The 23,390-nt window shown below is 40.9% G+C and overlaps 1 protein-coding gene across 4 annotated transcripts in view; it reads left to right on the top strand.

Moving 5' to 3' along the window:
- The window catches only part of LOC114658096 (protein BANP-like), a 283,298-nt gene that overhangs the window by 187,499 nt on the left and 72,409 nt on the right, over positions 1-23,390 (top strand). For all 4 annotated transcript variants that reach the window (XM_051931469.1, XM_051931468.1, XM_051931466.1 and 1 more), the window contains one exon: positions 21,857-22,096. In XM_051931469.1, the coding sequence (XP_051787429.1) occupies positions 21,857-22,096 (240 nt within the window). The remainder of the gene's footprint in view (positions 1-21,856; positions 22,097-23,390) is intronic.

Here is a 23,390-nt window from a genome sequence, read left to right as displayed (position 1 = left end):
TTGATTTGTGAACCTTTCTCGACTCCGTATTCGGGGTTGGGCGCTGTCTCCTGTTGTTTGTGTGGTTATGTCATTCGTAGTCTCTATGGACTCCGTAGTCTGTGGGGGGGTTTGTGTGGCGCCTGCGTGTCAGAGTCTGTCCCGTTTCACTCTGGGGGGGGGGGCTTTGTGTGGCGCCTGCGCACTATGTCTCCTGCGTCCACAGGCATACCTGCATCCATATCCGGTTTACCATTCTCACTCTGGGAGGGGGGCTTTGTGTGGCGCCTGTGCACTATGTCTCCTGCGTCCACGGGCATACCTGCTTCCATATCCGGTTTACCATTCTCGGTTAGTAATATGGATTGTAATAGTAACAGTAATAACAGCTCATTATTTAAAACAGAGGATGCTCCGGGATCAAACCCACAGCCTCTTGATTATGAGGCTGCAGTTCTTATCTCTGCAGCAGCCAAATGGACATGTCTACTTCTTATCGATTGACAGCTGGGCTTCAGTTTTTACACATTGCCAGTAACATGTAATTGAACAATTTCTTTTTCTTCAGTTATATTCTTGAATAAAAGTGCACTTGTTTTGTTATACCTTTTATGAATGTGTTTGTTTGATATTTGGACTTAAGTCTTCACACATTATACACTTCACGTCAACATTTTGTCAATTATTACTATAACATGAGAAAAGTTTCTGTTTTAGTTATGTGCAAATTTCTTGCCTTGAATCTCCTGTCATCCTACATTTACACAGATCTTTGTATTCCAAATAACGATATACAGTAATCCCTCCTCCATCGCGGGGGTTGCGTTCCAGAGCCACCCGCGAAATAGGAAAATCCGCGAAGTAGAAACCATATGTTTATATGGTTATTTTTAGAATGTCATGCTTGGGTCACAGATTTGCGCAGAAACACAGGAGGTTGTAGAGAGACAGGAACGTTATTCAAACACTGCAAACAAACATTTGTCTCTTTTTCAAAAGTTTAAACTGTGCTCCATGACAAGACAGAGATGACAGTTCTGTCTCACAATTAAAAGAATGCAAACATATCTTCCTTTTCAAAGGAGTGCAAAGCAAGCAGTCAAAAAAACAAATCAATAGGGCTTTTAAGTATGCGAAGCACCGCCGGTACAAAGCTGTTGAAGGCGGCAGCTCACACCCCCTCTGTCAGGAGCAGGAAGAGACAGAGAGAGAGCCACAGAAAAACAAAGTCAAAAATCAATACGTGCCCTTTGAGCTTTTAAGTATGCGAAGCACTGTGCAGCATGTCCTTCAGGAAGCAGCTGCACACAGCCCCCCTGCTCACACCCCCCTACGTCAGCGCAAGAGAGAGAGAGAGAGAGAGAAAGTAAGCTGGGTAGCTTCTCAGCCATCTGCCAATAGCGTCCCTTGTATGAAATCAACTGGGCAAACCAACTGAGGAAGCATGTGCCAGAAATTAAAAGACCCATTGTCCGCAGAAACCCGCGAAGCAGCGAAAAATCCGCGATATATATTTAAATATGCTTACATATAAAATCCGCGATGGAGTGAAGCCGCGAAAGGCGAAGCGCGATATAGCGAGGGATCACTGTATATATATATATATATATATATTTTTTTTTTTTTTAAATTTTGAATTTATTAGAATCAAAGAACACTTCATACGCATAACTCGAGTTTTACAAAGAGAAAAAAAAAATGAAAAAGTTTTGAAACAAATCAACCCCCACCCCTGAGAAAAAGAGCTAGGCCAGCAACATAAAAGTTTATGCTAGTAAAGACACATGAATAGATAAAATAATAAATGAATAAAGATAAATGGAGTAAAAGAGGGGAGAGAACCTTCTTCCTCAATTTAAATGCTTATTCTAAAATGTTATTGATTAGATCCTGCCAGGTTTTGAAAAAGTTTTGTACAGATCCTCTAAGTGCGAATTTGATTTTTTCCAGTTTCAAATAGTATATAACATCAGTTACCCACTGACAGAATAGGTGAGTTAGGATTCTTCCAGTTGAACAAGATAAGTCTATGTGCCAATAGTGTCGTAAAGGCAATTACAGTTTGTTTGTCCTTCTCCACTTTAAGCCCATCTGGAAGTACACCAAACACAGCTGTTAGTGGATTAGGAGGGAAATAATGATATATAAACCCTATACAATTCCAGACACCTTACTCCCAGCTCTGATAAATTTGCATCTGTGAAACTGCTCTGCTTTGAGTAACTAATGATTTGCTTATGGCAATAAACTGTGGACATACCAGCATATTAATTGTGTTAGGCCTCATTGCAGCTTTTGACACTATCAGACAAGACTTAGTGAAATTAAAACCTGGATGGAGCAGAACTCTTTAAAATTAAATTGCAACAAAACTGAACTCCTGCAAATTCGGACTAAAATGCAACTTAATAAAATGAGCTCCTTCCCAGTCCATCTTGGCGGTGATCTCATCAGACCTGCCCCTACTGTAAAAAATTTTGGTGTCATTTTTGATTCCTCCCTCTCTTATTCCGCCCACATAAATCCCATTAAGAAACTTTCTTACTTTCACCTCCATAACATATCCCGTGTTCACTCCTTCCTCTCCTTCTCTAATGCTGAGAAACTTGTCCATGCTTTTATCACATCCCGCATCGACTATTGTAATTCCCCACTGACAGGTGCCCCTTCTAATCTTATATCACAGCTCTAGCTTATTCAAAACTCAGCTGCAAGAGTCCTTACTCGAACCAGCAGCAGCGAGCACATCACACCCATCCTGCTCCATCTTCACTGGCTCCCTGTGTCTTACAGAATCTATACTAATTAATAAAAGGCAAAGCCCTCACTGACTCACTGACTGACTGACTCACTCGTCACTAATTGTCCAACTTCCCGTGTAGGTGGAAGGCTAAAATTTGGCAGGCTGATTCCTTACAGCTTACTTACAAAAGTTAGGCAGGTTTCATTTCGAAATTCAACATGTAATGGTCATAACTGGAACCTCATTTTTGACAATATACTGTAATGGACGGCAGCTTGATGGCCGTGGGAGGCGGAGTTGAGTGTCACGTCATCACGCCTCCCACGTAATCACGTGAAAAGACTGTGAACTGAGTAAGGAGAAATGAAGGAAGAGCCGCAAACAGTGAAGAACAAAAAATTAATTAAACAATTGAGAAGGGAGCGAGTGAAGCATACAAGCATCTTCATAAGGGAAACAAAGCACGGTGTAAAATGTAAGTTTAAATTAAGTTTATTGAAACACTCCCGTTGCGGATTGCAATAACATATTCGCGAGATAAAAGAACTCAGTAGGGAGAAATGAAGGAAGAGCCGCAAACAGCGAAGAACAAAAAATTCATTAAACAATTGAGAAGGGAGCGAAACAATAAGAAGCCAGCGAGTGAAGCATACAAGCATGTTTATAAGGGAAACAAAGCACGGTGTAAAACGTAAGTTTAAATTAAGTTTATAGAAACGCTCCCGCTGCGGATTGCAATAACATATTCGCGAGACAAAAGTTTAATGAGAAGACACAAGGTATAAACGAACCACACGCCGTAGCGCAACGTTAGGGGCAACAGTTTCAACCATTCTATGATCTGCTTCTCGCAACTGAAAGACGGCACATGGCGGATGTTAGCCGACTTGCTGACCGCAACGTTAGGGGCTTCAACTCTGGCGCTGACGATAGAGATTAGATTCCCGAGAGGGGATGAAGTGAGTGTGTATGCCTGATGAGCCCAGAATTAGAGAGAAACACGTGTCGCATACTCTTTGCATTATTTGAAAGTAAACTATTAAAACCATTCTATGATCAGCTTCTGGGAACAGAAAGAGGGCACGTGGCGGATGTAACGCGACTTCCTGACCAACCACAAGTGTTACCTGGCACCCATACAGTCAGATTGTGATTCAGAAAACGAATACCATGAATGTAATTACCACGATCTACATACTGTCAAATAAACGAAACACACGCCGTAGCGCGACAGCTGTGAAAAGCGAGGTTCAGAAAAAAACAGATCCTTAACAAATTGTTATTGGTATACTGTATTTTCGATCCGTTTAAAAAGGTTTTCTTTTCTTAAAAAAATTAAAAGCAGTACTTCGCCGCAACGAAGCGCGAGAATTTGGCTATATATATCTGCTTCTCACACTTAAAAGAGGGCACGTGGCGGATTTTAGACGACTTCATGACCAAACATTACTGTTACCTGCCAGGTTGGGTTACCACTTTTAATACAAAAAAATAAGGGACGCATACTGCAGCGGGTGCCACATCCCAGTGCCAACACTTTGCAGACTGTACTTAAAAGACCCGCCCTCCTCACTGGACAGTTAAAAAGACCAATCAAACTAACGATGACGTCAAGTATTACCCAATCAAAAGTAGGAAAGGAGGCATCTTCATAAAATGCGTGTGGGATGATTTGCATGAGACGCTGCTTTAAAAAAAATGATAAAAAAAATACGGGATAAATCCCGTCCCGTATTGATTCAAAACGGGACGCGCAATTTCATTCTCAAATACGGGACGATTCCGTATTTTAAAGGACGGGTGGCAACCCTACAGTGCCAGGTAACCACCCATACAATCAGATTGTGATTCAGACTAGGAATGCAATGAATGTAATTACCCTGATCTACATACAAGGCGAAAGTCTTGCAACATTCAAAGATAATGGTTTGGGATAAGTACACCATAGAACATAAAAGAGCTTATGAAGCCTTGAACCAAAAAAAGCAAGATCTCAGAGATCGTAAAAAAAAAAAAAGGAGGTAATGTCATTTTACTCGCTGTAGATTTTAGTCCAACATTACCAGTAATTCCACAAGGGAGACCAGCAGATGAACTCAACGCGTGTTTAAAATCCATGCTTCTCCCACGCTCGGTTATATGTCGCATGTTCTCGGGTAGGTACACCAAAAAATGTATACATTTAGGCATGTTATGGGCAAACAAAAAATGAGGTATACCCGAAGGCACTGCAGTAGTACTGAATGTAACTTCTTAAATGTTAATGTTTTACTGTTTAATAATTTATACGCTTCTTATATGTTGTTCAGATTCTTTTATCAAAATACCAGTGACAGCGCAATGCACGATAACATGGAGTGAATACACCATACGCATCCGCCCACGGCCGCCCTGGTGTGCGCAGATAGGAGTTGATTCTACAATAAAATAAAGATAAAAACCCAGGATTGTTTCCTGCCTTGTGCCCTGTGTTGGCTGGGATTGGCTCCAGCAGACCCCCGTGACCCTGTGTTCGGATTCAGCGGGTTGGAAAATAGATGGATGGATTTTACTGTTTAATAATTTATATTTATATGAAATGTGCTTCTTATATATTACTTCATATTCTCATATGATAATGATGTTAATGTTGTTTATATTGATTTCTATGTTATTGAAACTGCATGTATGTGTGTATCTGTATGTATATATATATATATATATATATATATATATATATATATATATATATATACATACATACAGTGGAACCTCGAGATACGATCACCTCTGTATATGAGAAATTCAAAATACGAGGAAAGTATGAGCGAAAAATTCAGATCTAAATACGAGCATTGGCTCACGTAACGAGCCACGTGCCAGGCTGTGGGTATAGCTCGCGGCCTAGCGAGGGGGCGTGGTAGCTGTAGCGAGCCGCAGGGCGATCTGCGGTGTCTGCATTTCTCACCTAAGTGCACAGGTGGGAAACTGCCCACATCCATGATTTGTCCTGTGGCTGATGGGCTGGGCAGGGTTGCCACCCGTCCTTTAAAATACAGAATCGTCTAGTATTTGAAAACGAAATTGCGCGTCCCGTTTTGAATCAATACGTATGCGTCCCTTATTTTTTTGTATTAAAAGTGGTAACCCTAGCAGCTGCCATGTCTTCCCCGCATATATAGAGAAGCGCGAGCCGGTTATGGGGGAGAAGAAGTAAAAGAAAAGAGAGGAGAGAGAACGGAGGTTGCAGGAGGAGGCAGGAATCCGCAGCAGTAGGAAGTCGGTGCGAGAGAGCGAGCGAGTACAGGCTCGCGTGTAGCTGAACAGGCGAGCCAAACAGCTGAAGCAGGACGGTGTAGAGAAGGTCAGCTGCATTAAGTGTCTCGCCTGTTGCAGAGCCCGCATGGGAGAAGCAGGTGAGACGCTAACAGAGAAGAACCACCGGGGATTGTCATCTGTTTTTTGAAGACTGCTTCCTGTTGATGTTTTAACCTCGTGTTAAAGGATTGTTATTCTTATGTACTTTAAACCTCCACTTCACAACTGTTTTAAGGATTATTTATTTAAAGATTTATTGAATGCTCTACTGCACTTTGGACACCTGTTTTGATTCTTTTAATAATCAGTTATATTATTTACCAGTGTTATTTATTAAAGGTAGACTACAGTATATATAATTTATCAGTGTTATTTGTTAGGAAAAATGATTTTTTATGTTAATATATTTGGGATGCGGAACGGATTAACTGGATTTCCATTATTTTCAATGGGGACGTTTGTTCTAGATACGAGAAATTCGCTATACAAGCTCAGTGCTGGAACGAATTAAACTCGTATCTAGAGGTTCCACTGTATATATATATATATATATATATATATATATATATATATGTGTGTGTGTATATGTATATATATATATGACAGCAACACTCATAACAATGACAACACAATTACATTGACAATCATGTTAGGTTATTTTTAAAATGTTTCCTTTTTTTTTTCATAACCTCTTTAACACACTACTTCTCCGCTGCGAAGCGCGGGTATTTTGCTATATATATATACAGTGGTGTGAAAAACTATTTGCCCCCTTCCTGATTTCTTATTCTTTTGCATGTTTGTCACACAAAATGTTTCTGATCATCAAACACATTTAACCATTAGTCAAATATAACACAAGTAAACACAAAATGCAGTTTGTAAATGGTGGTTTTTATTATTTAGGGAGAAAAAAAAATCCAAACCTACATGGCCTGTGTGAAAAAGTAATTGCCCCCTGAACCTAATAACTGGTTGGGCCACCCTTAGCAGCAATAACTGCAATCAAGCGTTTGCGATAACTTGCAATGAGTCTATTACAGCGCTCTGGAGGAATTTTGGCCCACTCATCTTTGCAAAATTGTTGTAATTCAGCTTTATTTGAGGGGTTTTCTAGCATGAACCGCCTTTTTAAGGTCATGCCATAGCATCTCAATTGGATTCAGGTCAGGACTTTGACTAGGCCACTCCAAAGTCTTCATTTTGTTTTTCTTCAGCCATTCAGAGGTGGATTTGCTGGTGTGTTTTGGGTCATTGTCCTGTTGCAGCACCCAAGATCGCTTCAGCTTGAGTTGACGAACAGATGGCCGGACATTCTCCTTCAGGATTTTTTTGGTAGACAGTAGAATTCATGGTTCCATCTATCACAGCAAGCCTTCCAGGTCCTGAAGCAGCAAAACAACCCCAGACCATCACACTACCACCACCATATTTTTACTGTTGGTATGATGTTCTTTTTCTGAAATGCTGTGTTCCTTTTACGCCAGATGTAACGGGACATTTGCCTTCCAAAAAGTTCAACTTTTGTCTCATCAGTCCACAAGGTATTTTCCCAAAAGTCTTGGCAATCATTGAGATGTTTCTTAGCAAAATTGAGACGAGCCCTAATGTTCTTTTTGCTTAACAGTGGTTTGCGTCTTGGAAATCTGCCATGCAGGCCGTTTTTGCCCAGTCTCTTTCTTATGGTGGAGTCGTGAACACTGACCTTAATTGAGGCAAGTGAGGCCTGCAGTTCTTTAGACGTTGTCCTGGGGTCTTTTGTGACCTCTCGGATGAGTCGTCTCTGCGCTCTTGGGGTAATTTTGGTCGGCCAGCCACTCCTGGGAAGGTTCACCACTGTTCCATGTTTTTGCCATTTGTGGATAATGGCTCTCACTGTGGTTCGCTGGAGTCCCAAAGCTTTAGAAATGGCTTTATAACCTTTACCAGGCTGATAGATCTCAATTACTTCTGTTCTCATTTGTTCCTGAATTTCTTTGGATCTTAGCATGATGTCTAGCTTTTGAGGTGCTTTTGGTCTACTTCTCTGTGTCAGGCAGCTCCTATTTAAGTGATTTCTTGATTGAAACAGGTGTGGCAGTAATCAGGCCTGGGGGTGGCTACGGAAATTGAACTCAGGTGTGATACACCACAGTTAGGTTATTTTTTAACAGGGGGGCAATTACTTTTTCACACAGGGCCATGTAGGTTTGGATTTTTTTTCTCCCTAAATAATAAAAACCATCATTTAAAAACTGCATTTTGTGTTTACTTGTGTTATATTTGACTAATGGTTAAATGTGTTTGATGATCAGAAACATTTTGTGTGACAAACATGCAAAAGAATAAGAAATCAGGAAGGGGGCAAATAGTTTTTCACACCACTGTATATCTGTATGTGTGTATATATATGTGTGTGTGTATATATCTGTATGTGTATATATATATATATATATATATATATATATATATATATATATATATGTGTGTGTGTGTATATATATATCTGTATGTGTATATATATATCTGTATGTGTATATATATATATATGTGTGTATATATATCTGTATGTGTATATATATATCTGTATGTGTATATATATATATATGTGTGTATATATATCTGTATGTGTATATATATATATGTATGTGTATATATATATGTGTGTGTGTATATATATCTGTGTGTGTATATATATATGTGTGTGTATATATATCTGTGTGTGTATATATATATGTGTGTATATATATATCTGTATGTGTATATATATATATCTGTATGTGTATATATATGTGTGTGTGTGTGATTGTGTGTGTGTGTATGTATGTGTATATATATATGTTGATATGTGTATATATATGTGGATGTGTATATGTATATATATATGTAGATATGTATATATATGTATATGTATATATATGTTTATATGTGTGTGTGTGTATATTATATATATAAAAGACAGCAACACTCATAACAATGACAACACAATTACATTGACAATCATGTTACGTTATTTTAAAAATTTTTCCTTTTCTTTTTCATAACCTCTTTAACACACTACTTCTCCGCTACGAACCGCGGGTATTTTGCTATTTATCTATATATATAAACGAGAGTTGGGATCCGAGAGACTGTGTTTGTGGAGGGATGGAGAGTTAAGGCGGGTTTTGGAGTTACGTGATCATCTCCCCTCCCATTCACCTCATTTCATTCACTTCATTTCGCTCCAAGCTGAGCTCCGCAGCTGGCGCGGTCTTGCTGTTCTGGATTTGCTTTTCACATGGCCAAGTATACGTTGCATGCTCAAGAGTAAGCTCAGCGCACAACTTGGTCATATTACAACCGGAGGGGCGAACTGACAACATGGTATACAAAGAGATCCTTAACAAATAATTATTGGTATAATTTTCCTCAGTTTATTATTTAAAATTTTAAAGCAGTACTTCCCCGCTGCGAAGCGCGGGTATTTTGCTCTATATATATATATATATATATGTGTGAATGTATGTATGTGTATATATATATATATATATATATATATATATATATATATATATAAATGTATATGTGGATGTGTATATGTATATATATGTATATGTAGATTTGTGTATATGTAGATATGTATATATATGTATATATGTTTATGTATATATATGGTTACATAACCTCTTTAACACACTACTTCTCCGCTGCAAAGCGCGGGTATTTTGGTATGTATATATATATATATATATATATATATATATATATATATATATATATATATATATATATATATATATATATATGTATGTGTATATATATATATATATTATATATATATATGTGTGTGTATGTATGTATGTGTGTATATGTGTATATATATGTTGATATATGTATATATATGTGGATGTCTATATATATATATATATATATATATATATATATATATAATATATGTATATATGTAGATATGTATATAAGTATATATGTTTATGTATATATATGTTTACATAACCTCTTTAACACACTACTTCTCCGCTGCGAAGCGCGGGTATTTTGCTAGTCGAATATAAAATCCTACTAATAACTTACAAAACCATAAATAACCTCGATCCAAACTACATCAGTGACCTTCTCCATCACTATTTGCCTGCCCGCCCACTAAGGTCCTTTGATTCTGTCAATTTTGTTGCACCCCACACTAATGTACACTCCACGGGTGACAGTGCCTTCAGCTGTATAGCGCCCAGACTCTGAAATGACCTACCGAAATTAATCAGGTCAGCTGACTCCAAGAATTCTTTTAAAAAACAACTCAAAACTCATCTCTTCAGGAAGGCTTTTAGCTCTACTTGACTTTATTACCCTTCTCTCAGTTTACTTCTCTGTCAAGATGCTCATGTAACCTGTATGTGTGTGTGCTAGACAATCAATTATGTTGTCTGTTTTTTTTCTTCTCTGAATTCACTGTCGTAATCTTCTTTATTTATTTATCTGGTTTATACAATGCTATATACTGTATACCCTGCTGTTCTTTCTTATATTCTGTAAGTGCCTTGAGCATGAGAAAGGCGCCATATAAATAAAATATATTATTATTATTTATTATTAAGACATTTTACTGTCCAGAATGGAGAACATTACAAGTATCTCTGACATGGCCCTCCAGTGGTTTAAGACCTGTCTGACTGTTAGGCAAAAGTTTGTTAGTTGTCACAACAGCAGGTCCAGCTCAGCGACAGTCACACAAGAAATTCCACAGGGCTCTGTCCTCTGTCCTGACGTTAAACTGCCTCTGACCTGCAAACGGTCCTCCAACTTGCAGAGAAAACTTGGGGGTTGGTGGCAGGATTGACACTCCAGCCACTGTTAAAAACTTTAAACAGCTCTGAAACGACAGACAGGACTCCTTTCTGCTCTCTGTGGGAGTAGTTAATAATAATAATAATAAGTAGTTAATAATAATAATAAGTTGCATTTATAGATCGCCTTTCACAAACCCAAGGCCGCTTTACATACAGAGTAAAAAAAAAATCACACAGAAGAGAAAAGTTTGTAGAAGAGGAAAGTTTTGAGTTGAGATTTAAAGGTGGAGAAAGAGAAGCAATCTTGGAGAGACTGAAGAAGAGAGTTCCAGAATTGGGTTGCCATAACACTGAAGGACCTGTCTCCTAGGGTGGAGAGTCTGGTGTGTGGGACAGTAAGGAGATTACAGCTCGAGGACCAGAGAGAGTGACAAGTAGTGCAAGGAGCTAGGAGCTGAGTGAGGTAGAGAGTGGCAAGGTTAAGGGCTTTGAAGGTGAGAAACAGAATCTTGAATTTAATCTTTGATGGAACCGGTAACCAGTGCAGTTGGGAGAGAACAGTGGAGATGTGAGCAAAACACTTTGTGTGGGTGAGGACTCTGGCTGCAGAATTCTAAATGTACTGTAGCTTCTGTATAGACTTTGCAGGAAAGCCGATGAAGAGAGAATTACAGTAATCAATATGAGACATTAGATAGATAGATAGATAGATAGATAGATAGATAGATAGATAGATAGATAGATAGATAGATAGATAGATAGATAGATTGATAGATAGATAGATAGATAGATAGATAGATAGATAGATAGATAGATAGATAGATAGATAGATAGATACTTTATTAATCCCAAGGGGAAATTCACATACTCCAGCAGCAGCATACTGATACAAAAACAATATTAAATTAAAGAGTAATAAAAATGCAGGTAAAATGTATTATTATTATTATTATTATTATTATAAAACAGACAATAACTTTGAATAATGTTAACGTTTACCCCCGCCCCCCCCCCCCGGGTGGAATTGAAGAGTTGCATAGTGTGGGGGAGGAACGATCTCCTCAGTCTGTCAGTGGAGCAGGACAGTGACAGCATCTTCAGTGAAGCTGCTCCTCTGTCTGGAGATGATACTGTTTAGTGGATGCAATGGATTCTCCATAATTGATAGGAGCCTGCTCAGCACCCGTCGCTCTGCCACGGATGTCAAACTGTCCAGCTCCATGCCTACAATAGAGCCTGCCTTCCTCACCTTGTTTGTCCAGGCGTGAGGTGTCCTTCTTTTTTATGCTGCCTCCCTAGCACACCACCGCGTAGAAGAGGGCATTCGCCACAACCATCTGATAGAACATCTGCAGCATCTTATTGCAGATGTTGAAGGACGCCAGTCTTCTAAGGAAGTATAGCTGGCTCTGTCCTCTCTTGGACAGAGAATCAGTATTGGCAGTCCAGTCTAATTTATCATCCAGCTGCACTCCCAGGTATTTATAGGTCTGCACCCTCTGCACACAGTCACCTCTGATGATTACGGGGTCCAGGAGGGGCCTGGGTCTCCAAAAATCCACCACCTGTTCCTTGGTTTTGCTGGTGTTCAGGTGTAAGTGGTTTGAGTCGCACCATTTAACAAAAGTCCTTGATTAGTTTCCTGTACTCCTCCTCCTGCCCACTCCTGATGCAGCCCATGATAGCAGTGTCGTCAGCGAACGTTTGCACGTGGCAGGGCTCCGAGTTGTATTGGAAGTCCGATGTATATAGGCTGAACAGGACCGGAGAAAGTATAGTTCCCTGCGGCGCTCCTGTGTTGCTGACCACAATGTCAGACCTGCAGTTCCTGAGACGCACATACTGAGGTCTGTCTGTAAGATAGTCCACGATCCATGCCACCAGGTATGAATCTACTCCCGTCTCTTGTCAGCTTGTCCCTAAGGAGAAGAGGTTGAATGGTGTTGAAGGTACTAGAGAAGTCCAGAAACATAATTCTTACAGCACCACTGCCTCTGTCCAAGCGGGAGAGGGATCGGTGTAGCATATAGATGATGGCATCCTCCGCTCCCACCTTCTCCTGGTATGCAAACTGCAGAGGGTCTAGGGCATGGCGGACCTGTGGCCTCAGGTGGTGAAGCAGCAGCCGCTCCATGGTCTTCATCACATGTGACGTCAGAGCGACAGGCAGGAAGTCATTCGGCTCACTAAGACGTGATACCTTTGGGACTGGGGTGATACAAGATGTTTTCCAAAGCCTCGGGACTCTCCCCTGTTCCAGGCTCAGGTTGAAGATGCACTGTAGAGGACTCCCCAGCTCCAGTGCACAGACCTTCAGCAGTCGTGGCGATACTCCATCTGGACCCGCTGCTTTGCTGGCACGAAGTCTCCTCAGCTCTCTGCTCACCTGCGCTGCTGTAATTGTGGGTGGTAATGTCTCTCCTATGCTGGTATCAGCAGAAGGATGGGTGGAGGATGCAGTACTCAGAGGTGAGAGTGGGTTAGGGTGGTCAAACCTGTTAAAGAAGTTGTTCATTTGGTTTGCTCTCTTCACGTCTCTCTCGATGGTGGCACCCCGCTTTGAGCTGCAGCCAGTGATGATCTTCATCCCATCCCACACTTCCTTCATGCTGTTATTCTGCAACTTCTGCTCCAGCTTTTTCCTGTACTGCTCCTTCACCGCCCTGAGCTGGACTCGGAGTTCCTTCTGCACGCACTTGAGCTCATGCTGATCACAGCCTTTAAAAGCCCTTTTCTTCTGGTTCAAAAGGCGCTTGATGTCACTTGTAATCCATGGCTTGTTGTTAGCATAGCAACGTACTGTTCTTACTGGAACTACAATGTCCATACAGAAGTTGATGTAGTCAGTAGTGATGTCACTTGTAATCCATGGCTTGTTGTTAGCATAGCAACGTACTGTTCTTACTGGAACTACAATGTCCATACAAAAGTTGATGTAGTCAGTAGTGCAGTCAACAACCTCCTCAATGTTCTCACTATGTGATACCTGCAGGATATCCCAGTCTGTAGTTCCAAAGCAGTCTCTCAGAGCCTGCTGTGCCTCAGGGGACCATTTCCTGAATGAGCATTGGTTGTAGGTAGGACCCTCCCTCTTGGTTTGTAGTGAGGCTGAAGCAGAACCAGGTTATGATCTGCTTTCCCAAGCGCAGGCAGCGGGGTGGCGCTGTATACATCTTTAACATTTGTATACAGTATGTCAATAGTCCTGTTTCCCCGGGTGATACAATCCACATACTGGGAGAAGGCAGGTAATGTTTTGTCCAGTGTCACATGGTTAAAATCTCCAGCGATTAGCACAAGCGCCTCAGGGTGCTGTGTTTGTAATTTAGCAACTGTGGAATGGATGATGTCACCCAATCAACATTGTTATGAAACAATGAACCAGCTGCTCACATTATGAAAGGGATATGAGAAAGCCCTCAGAAGTCTCATCCGCGGAAGAGTCAAAACCATCAGCGAGCCAAAGGGGTCAGGCATGGTGTGGTGCTGAGGTGTCGCCTGCTGCATGGCAGCACTCAGGTCCCAATTTGAGGCAGCCCATTTGGGTAGCATGTAGAATATCTTGTCTCTCCAGCATGATGATTGTCTTCCTGTGCTGTCAGATCAGCTTGCCCATTTGGGTAGCATGTAGAATATCTTGTCTCTCCAGCATGATGATTGTCTTCCTCTGCTGTCAGATCAGCTTTGTAAACTCTGCATTTCAGTGGCGGCACTCTCTGAACTGCACAGACCTGGGACTGGCCAGATCTCTGTAGGTTGGTACACCTTTTATTGGTCTGGTTGCTCTGATGGCTTCATACTCAGGGAGTAGCTATTGCTGTGGCAGATCAGCTCCTTCCAATGGTGTCCAATCACTCAACAAGCGTATTATGAGACTTAGATTAAGGCACTCTCTGGGTGCCTTGTCTGTTGTCACAGTGAGTGATGTCTTGACGAGGGAGACATTTTATTAATAACTTCGCTCAGTGGTTGATGGGTGCCAGCGAGGTGACACTCCTGTGGTCATGGGTGATTTCAGAGCGAAAACTGGCACTGACACGGCTGGCTTTGAGGATTGTTTCAGTCCCCATGGGTCTGGCGACATGGTGAAAGTGGCTCCATGTTCCTCAACTTTGCAAAAGATCAGGGGCTGTGGATTGCTGGATCTTGGTCCCAGTGCCCTGAACCACATTTTTGGACTTGGTTCTCCCAATACTGGTGGTACGGTGAAGGAGATTGATCACATCCTTGTAGGCAGATGCTGGAGGCTCTTATAAAACTTCAGGGTCTATAGAAGTGCCAGTTTGTGAATTCTGACCACAGACTTGTTGTTACTACTCTGAAGATCCAGCTTAGGTCCAGTAGGCTAGCACCTACTAGGAGAATGAGGCTGGACATGGCCAGACTCCAAGATCAGGCCATTTCTAATGAGTTTGCAAGCAATTTGTGTGAGGAGCTTAACTTGGGTGCAACTGCTGATCCTAATGTGATGTGGAAGACCTTCCGTGACAAGGCCTTGAAGGTTGCTGCAGGTTGGTGTTGGTGTTAACAGTGTGCCCAGAAGGAGGTGTTTCATCTCTCAAGGCACCCTGGATATCACGAGAGGAATCGCAGAACACGACTTGATGGCAACTCTGGTCTGTACCGAGAACTGAGAAGGATGACTGTGAGGGCTCTGAGGGCAATTAAGGATCCGTTTGTTTGGGAAATCTGTGAGCAATCTATGTGACCCACATCCTGCTTACAGAGGAATCGAAGCATTACACACATCTGAATCTGTTCCTCGGAGAGTCGCAGTCAGGGGAGGTGATGGAACAGTCCTTACTGATGATGTCGCAATTGTGACCATCTGGACTGGCTACTTTGAGCAGCTGTTTAAAGCTGATCCCCTGGCTAGAGTGCTGGACATCTCTGGGTCCACGGTTCTTGAAGATGATCCTCCAATTATCTGTGAACCACCCAATCTTGCTGAGATTGCACAGTTGGTGAACCAGCTGAAGGTAGTGAAGGCTGGAGGGATCTGTGGTATCCAGGGTGAACCTCTCCAGACTGGTTGGTAAGGCTGGCCTCCTTGCGTTGCAAGCAGGCTTTGCTTTCATTTGGAAGACGGGTGTAATCCCAACAGACTGGAAAACGGAACTTGTTATCCCCATCTGGAAAGGGAAGGCTGATTGCGGCAACTACAGGGGGATAACACTGCGCTCGGTGCTGGGTAAGGTCTTTGCTACGGTCATCCTGAATAAGATCCGTGATCACTTGCTTACCTACCAGCGACTGGAGCAGTCTGGTTTTATGCCAAAGAAGTCTACCATCGACCGCATCCTGGTACTGAGGGTTCTCATGGAGTGCAAACATGAATATAGGCATAGTTTCATTGCAGCCTTTGCGGGAAGTGCGAGGCAAAAAATGTTAAACACATTCTAGTATTAACAATAGAATTACCAAAGCCTACGAAAAAACTCGTAAACCCAGCCCACCTTAAATCCCTTCACACCTCTCCATCAACGTCTTTGCAGAGTTTCATTGCAGCCTTTTGGGGAAGTGCGAGGCAAAAAATGTTAAACACATTCTAGTGTTAACAATAGAATTACCAAAGCCTATGAAAAAACTCGTAAACCCAGCCCACCTTAAATCCCTTCACACCTCTCCATCAGCGTCTTTTGTCTTTTAAATGTGCCAATCAAGACAAGCAGCAAGCAGCCTACTATTTCATCCCCCCACTGCGGCATGGGAGTCAGGTACCTAGACTTGTATAGGGAAATAATAGCTTGTTATTTGGCACACAGTCATTTCATGTGTGTTCCATTTCTACAACAATCTATGTAAACACATCGTTAAAACAAACTTTTTCATATTTTAGTAATAAATGACAAACAGTAGACATAAACTGTATAATGTGTGAAGCCTGAAGTCCAAATATCAAATAAACGCTTTCACAAAAGGTACAAGGATGATACAACAGCTTCTGTGATGCAGCGATAACAACTGCTGACTTGTAATCAAGAGTCCCCTGGTTCGATCCTGACTGCCTTGTAAATTTACCGGTTTGAGTAGTGAACTGCTCTAATTGTTAATATTATACAATAAAAACATACATTTGATTTGCGTCTGTAACAGCCGGTGTAAATTTATAGTACTTGCAAAAGTTGGCATTTTTTTTTCACTTTTATTCTCTCAGTCTCGATTACGATACATACTGTCCCGCCCAAGGGATCTGACGCTGTTAATTTTCATTTGAAACCTGGAAATACTGTAAATGTGAGTGGTGGTTTGAGACAATGGAACTGGAAACTCTCTGATCTGGATGGATAAAAGCTGACATGCAAATGCTGCTGAATGTGCCTTCTTCCTATCTCACTGTCACTTGAATTTTTTTTTATTCAGTTTTATTGAGTGTTCCTTCTTGCGCTGAATTAGTATGCACCTTATGGTCCATGATGTCAAAGCCACATTGCCAAAAAATAGAGACATAGGTATATATGATATTTGGAATTATTCATTTTATGACCTGTATAGTCAGTCAGTCATTGTCCAACCCGCTATACCCTAACACAGGGTCACAGGGGTCCGCTGAAGCAAATCCCAGCCAGCACAAGGCAGGAACAAATCCTGGGCAGGGCGCCAGCCCACCACAGGGCACACACACACCCACACACCAAGCACACACTAGGGACAATTTAGGATCGCCAATGCACCTAACCTACATGTCTGTGGACCGTGAGAGGAAACTGGAACACCCGGAGGAAACCCACGCAGACACAGGGAGAACATGCAAACTTCACGCAGGGAAGACCCGGGAAGCAAGCCCAGGTCTCCTTACTACAAGGCAGCAGCGCTACCACCACCCGACCTGTATAGTACATTTTGGAAAACATTGTGGCATTGATGCAACATTATTCATATTATTTATATTCATTAGCTTACCATCTTGCAGTTGTTATCAGTGAAAGCGTTTTTTTTGGGGGTTTTTTCCGATCTTGCCCATTATCCACATTTTGGTGCATGATGGTGTTTCTTTTGTACTCCAGGACATGCAGAGGAAAGAATAGTACAGAGAGGTCATTTCCACGCTATATACAATCATCAAATTCAAATGTTAACAGTTCCCACACACCCAAGGACCGTCCTTCCTACATTTACGACATTTGTACCTGTTCCAATGTACACACTTCTCTCTATGCTGTGCTTTCTATTACATTGAAGGGGCACCTGACACTGAGTTTGCTTTCCTGGGTGAAGCGGCTGTCTTGGAACAGAAGCTTGTCGATGTTGCATCCTCCTTTTCTTTTTCCATCGCCTTTTCTTGTAAGAAGCGATGATGAAGTTCCTCTGCCAGCTGAGCAAAGAACACTCTCTTTTCTCAGTGGACACGTGTATGCCTTGCACAGCACATGCGCCTTGATCACTGCCAGCTCAAGCATGTTGTAGCACACCTTCATGCTCCTGCTCGCACTGAATAAGCTCACACCTTCTGGTGCATGATGTCTATGCATCACAAGAGAAAAAAAGAAAGAGACAAATACTGTATATATGACATTTTGAAGAAATCATTGTATGACCGAAATTGTATCAATCAGAAAACATTGTCGCACCAATGCAATATTATTTGAAAACTAACAGTATCAGATCGGGTATAAACTTATGGTACTTGTAAAAGTTAGCCTTTTTTTCAGTTTTATGCTATCAGTTACGTTCATGCTCAACCCCTCAAAAAATCTGACACTAAATAACATTGTCAGCAAAAAATAAGTATTCTGCTGATTGTCCATATAATTTAAGAACAACTGTGAGCTTGGTTGTTCTCTGACTAAAACCAAAAAACCAGAGTTTCTGCCATAGAAAATGTACACCTCCACTGTGTACCCCATTTCTCCACTTGTTGCATCATTGCCTGACCTTTTTAATTCACTACTATACAATGGCTTAAATATAATAAAACCGTATCAGACAATACCTTGGGTAGTACCAGTTTTTGTACCTTAAAATATTTCCTACCCCCCCTGACCTGAATGGCCTTCAGAAATAAGAATAATTTTATCCTATTATACCTAGTTTTTCTAACTTTATCAATGGTCCCACCTTCCGGAGCATGCCATATACTTTCTCAAGATGAAAGAAACTACCACCACTGCCTTTGCATTCTTAATGACAGACTTGAAACCTAGCATGTAGACTGAGTCATTCTGCCTTTTCTAAATCCACATTGATAAAGAGATAGCAGTTTTTTGCTTCAATTTATCAGTCACCATTTGTTCCGTACTGTTACATATGCATGAAATTAATAATTTAAGCCTATAGCTTTCTGGACCTGATTGTTATTTTCCTGGTTTCAAAATTTTTTTTTCAAAAAGTTTCCTGTTTCTTCCATATTCATTGTTGCAATGTTACTTTTCTTGGTGGTTTATTAAATTACGGATTTTGCAAATGTTCATTTTTTCCCTCTGCTTAAAAAACATTTAAAAAGCGGCGTGATTATGCGGCGTATGCTACGCCGCGGGTTGGTATGCAGCGTGTAAAACAGTTTGTTTGTCGCGGATAATTTGCCTTTTACTTTTACACGAAGACAATTTCCTGTTAGATTGGCCTTTGCGATGACAATTAATAAGGCACAGGGCTAAACTTTCAAAAAGATATGCACGTATCTGCCAAAACCAGTTTTCAGTCACGGACAATAATTGTATGTTGCTCTCTCCAGAGTTCCATCTTTTCATTCACTTACTGTTGTATCCTCAAACCCACCCCTTTTAGACAACTGTGTCTTTCCAGAAGTGTTCAGCCATCAATAAATAATTATGCGGCGTATGCCTGCAGGAACACGTGCAGCGAGCCAGCGAGAGAGAGAGAGAGTGAGAGAGAGACACACTCACGCGCGAGAGAGGGCTGGACGCATAAGAATAATAATACTTCATTACTTTGATATAGCGGTGTTCTCAGTATTCAAAGCACTATCCACACAGGGAGGAACCTACAATCTTCCACAGTCTCCTTACTGTAAAGCAGCAGCACTACCACTGCGCCACAAGGCAGTTAAAGAATGCACCGGGCTCGATTTTGTTTTAACTTCTGTTTACAGCGATCAGGTCATAGCGTGCATTGTTGCAATGTTATTTTTTTTGGTGGCTTATTACATTATGGATGTTTGACATGTTCATTTTTTTCCCTGTGCTTAAAGGACATTCAAAAAGTGTTTCTCAACTGTGACTCCGGAGCAACTCAGTACGCAAGCTATATTAAGCGTCAACAATGAAGACAAGTACTGACACTTATCCCTACCGACGAAGTAACTTTCACCAGCATGGCCTCCATTGTCACAGATGATCCCGCTTTCAGTCACGGACAATTGTATGTTGCTCTCTCTATCTTTTCATTCACTCACAGTCATATCCTCAAACCCACCCCATTTGGACAACTGTGTCGTTCAGGAAGTGTTCACCCATCAATACATAATTATGCGGTGTATGCTGCGCCGCGGGTTGGCTAGTTCAAATTAATTCCCTACCAGCTTTACCTTGAATCAAGTTCTATTCTTAATGCAAATTGCTATACCATTACCCGGTATGTGAATCTCTACGTTTCCTTACAACCACCCTTTAATGTGAAATCCAATTGTGGTTTCAACTAGGATGAATATCAGATCAGGGAGTAAATCCTGATAAGCTATTAAGCTCCTTGTCTTCTTCTGTATTATACTTAACACAATTATCAAAAAGACTATGAACTAAGTGCCTAACCTTACAACACGTCATTCACACTCTTATAAGACAAACCCCCAATTCCAAGGTATTTTTCCGCAGTTTTTAAAGTTTTTGCTTTTTCTGTCCTCCTTTTATCTTGATGTACAGTTAACTGCAATAGCGATTAAAGAAACAAATTTTACCATATCTGCAGCCAAAGTTTTCCTGGTAATATAGATATGAGCTGGGCATACCATTTCTGTCTGTGTCGAGTGTCTGGATATAATCTTCTGTTCCTTTAACTTTTCACTTAACCTGTTATAGCACCACTGCACAAGAAACTCATGTTGTGACTTCAATTTGCAGTACTTCAACCATTCTTTTCCTAATGACACATTTTCTATATGTTTTCTATATGCAGTAGTATGTTTCCCTCCACAGAAAAAAATATTTCCTGTTATTTATCCACATGTATGAGCACCTGGAGTGTGCTAAACTGCTGAAAGTTTGATTGGAATTGTGTTCTTTGGTCAGAGAAAGTGAAAATCGAGTGTTTTGGCAAAAGGTTGATTTGGCATCAAATGAAGGATGACTGTACTGAAAACTACCTGATCCTCACTGTCAAATATAGTGAACATTCTGTGATGTTGTGGAGCTGTTTTTCCTTGCAAAGGCCCTGGGAAATATTTTAGGGTACATAGCTTCACAGACTTCATGAAATACTAGGAGATTTTAAATTTTAACCTGTCTGCCTCTGCCAGGAAACTAAGTCCGGGTTGAAACTGGATCTTCCAGCAGAACTATTATTTAAGACATTCTGTATGTCCAACACAACACAAAAATGGTTAAAGAACCACAAAATCAAGCTTCTGCATAGTCATCTCAGTCCCTGGACCTAAACCTCATTAAAGACCTAATGGAGTGAGCTGGAGTGATTCTGTAAGAGAGGTCTCAGATTCCCTATTCTATATTTCCAACCTTATAAGATGTTATTGGAGAAGACTCAGTGCTGTTTTATTATCAAAGGGAGGATGCACAAAGTATTAAAATGTATTCCTTTGACTACAAATCACTATTTACTAAAATGTCAGTTTACTAGAGGTGGATAATTTTTGTTTAATTTTATATTCTGAATTTGAAGGCCACATACTCCATAGTCTAATTTGAACTTTGGTTGCCTTCAATGTGTGGGCTACACACTGTTTATTCACACTGTTCAAAAGTGTACAGTTGGGTCTGTTGGCATCAATATTTTATATTTTCCTGGGTTGTATTGTCATTTTGTCCTGGTATTGTGGTTAAACTTGTATACCTTTGACTACGCATCAGTGTTTCCTAAAATGGTAGTTTAACAGATGTAGATAATTTGTTAAATTTTGGCATACCACTTGATCTTTCTTTTCTTTGCTCTTTTCTAGAGGATTTTCCCAATGGCACTTGGCTTGGTGATGAAAATAATCCTGAAATGCGAGTTCGATGTCCTATTTCTGAATCAGACATGCTTCACATAAGCTCAAATTGCCGTACAGCTGAGAAAATGGCTCTGACTCTTCTGGACTACCTATTTCATCGAGAAATTCAAGCTGTGTCAAATCTATCTGGGCAGAGCAAACATGGGAAAAAGCAGCTAGACCCCCTCATGATCTATGGGATTCGATGTATGTAAAACAATTGCTATTGTCTATAATCTTTTCATTGAAATGCGTAAAATATTATGGAGTTACATTGTACATACATACAAACACTTTAAACATATTTGTACTTTATTATTATTTATTTGTTGTTATTACTGGGAATGATTTAGAAGACAGGACTGGTGAATTTCATAAATAAGTAAGTATGTGTTTTACTATGTCTTGTTAAAGCTAGAGCTAAGAAAATGGCCAGAACAATGTGTTTGACAGCGCAGAAGTACACTGAAGTAGTCGTTGAACAATAGAATACAACAAGGGGGCTCCGCCCCCTGCTCGCCTACCCCCGGCGTTTTGAACCCGTGCCCGCTGGGCAGCTACGTGTCCGGATGACGCATGTTTAATACGGAGCGTTTGCCCGTGTCATTCTGGAGTCCCCCACTGGTAATACAGAGCTTCGTCCGTACTATTACGCGGTGCATTTTGGACCACTGCGGACCCCGTAGTTTTTCTCGTTTCAGTTTGTATCTTTGGTCAGTTGAGCTCATGTTTTTCAAGCTTTTGAATTCCGGTCTTCATTATCTGTAACCTGCTGTCCATGTGCGTGGCCCCCCTTGTTCAACCTGTTTATGACGTTTTACTTTGCTTTCTACTCTGTCTTTAATTTCTGACCTAGCTTTATTCCGGTTTTGTTTCAATGACACTGGGTCCGTGGTGATTATATGTAAAGGAGGCAGTCTAATTTTACCCTTTTGACAACTACGTGTAAATTCATTATTTGTATTGCCAGTTGTTTCTTCTGGGAAGTTAAGTGAATGACAATGATTGCAAATGACATTCATTAATCCCAATGAATTTTCCTCAATAGTGGACTCATTATTGAAGGCGTTGTCAGCCAACTGGCGTAAGCATTTAGCAGGTGTCTGGCGTTGATGTCCGCGACGGGCATGTTTTGCTTGTGGCGTTTGACTGACGCGTTGTTGCATGTACATTATTTGTGACGCGCTATTTTGTAGTTTTAATTGATTTGCCACCGCTTTGCGAAATAAGGAGGATCGCACTCACTGTTAATATGTATCCTTTTCTGCAGTTGAACGGTTAATAGTGCTTTATTGTAAGGAGATACACCTATGCTCACACCTATGCTGCCTAGTGTGAAAGGTGTTCAGATGACATATGTTTAATATGGACGTTTCCTTTAGAAATGTGGTTTTGGGTGTCACTTCTTATTGAGGGGGGGGGGGGGGGGGGTTGGGGATTGTTGTTGCGCGAGCGTCTTCTTTCTTTTTGTGTCCCATGGGCTTGACACCTACGCCGACAC

Source organism: Erpetoichthys calabaricus, chromosome 9 (genome assembly GCF_900747795.2).
Source record: "Erpetoichthys calabaricus chromosome 9, fErpCal1.3, whole genome shotgun sequence".
NCBI classification, from domain to species: Eukaryota; Metazoa; Chordata; class Cladistia; order Polypteriformes; family Polypteridae; genus Erpetoichthys; species Erpetoichthys calabaricus.
Note: the sequence above shows the minus strand (reverse complement) of the source record. Positions and strands in the feature narration are given on the sequence as shown.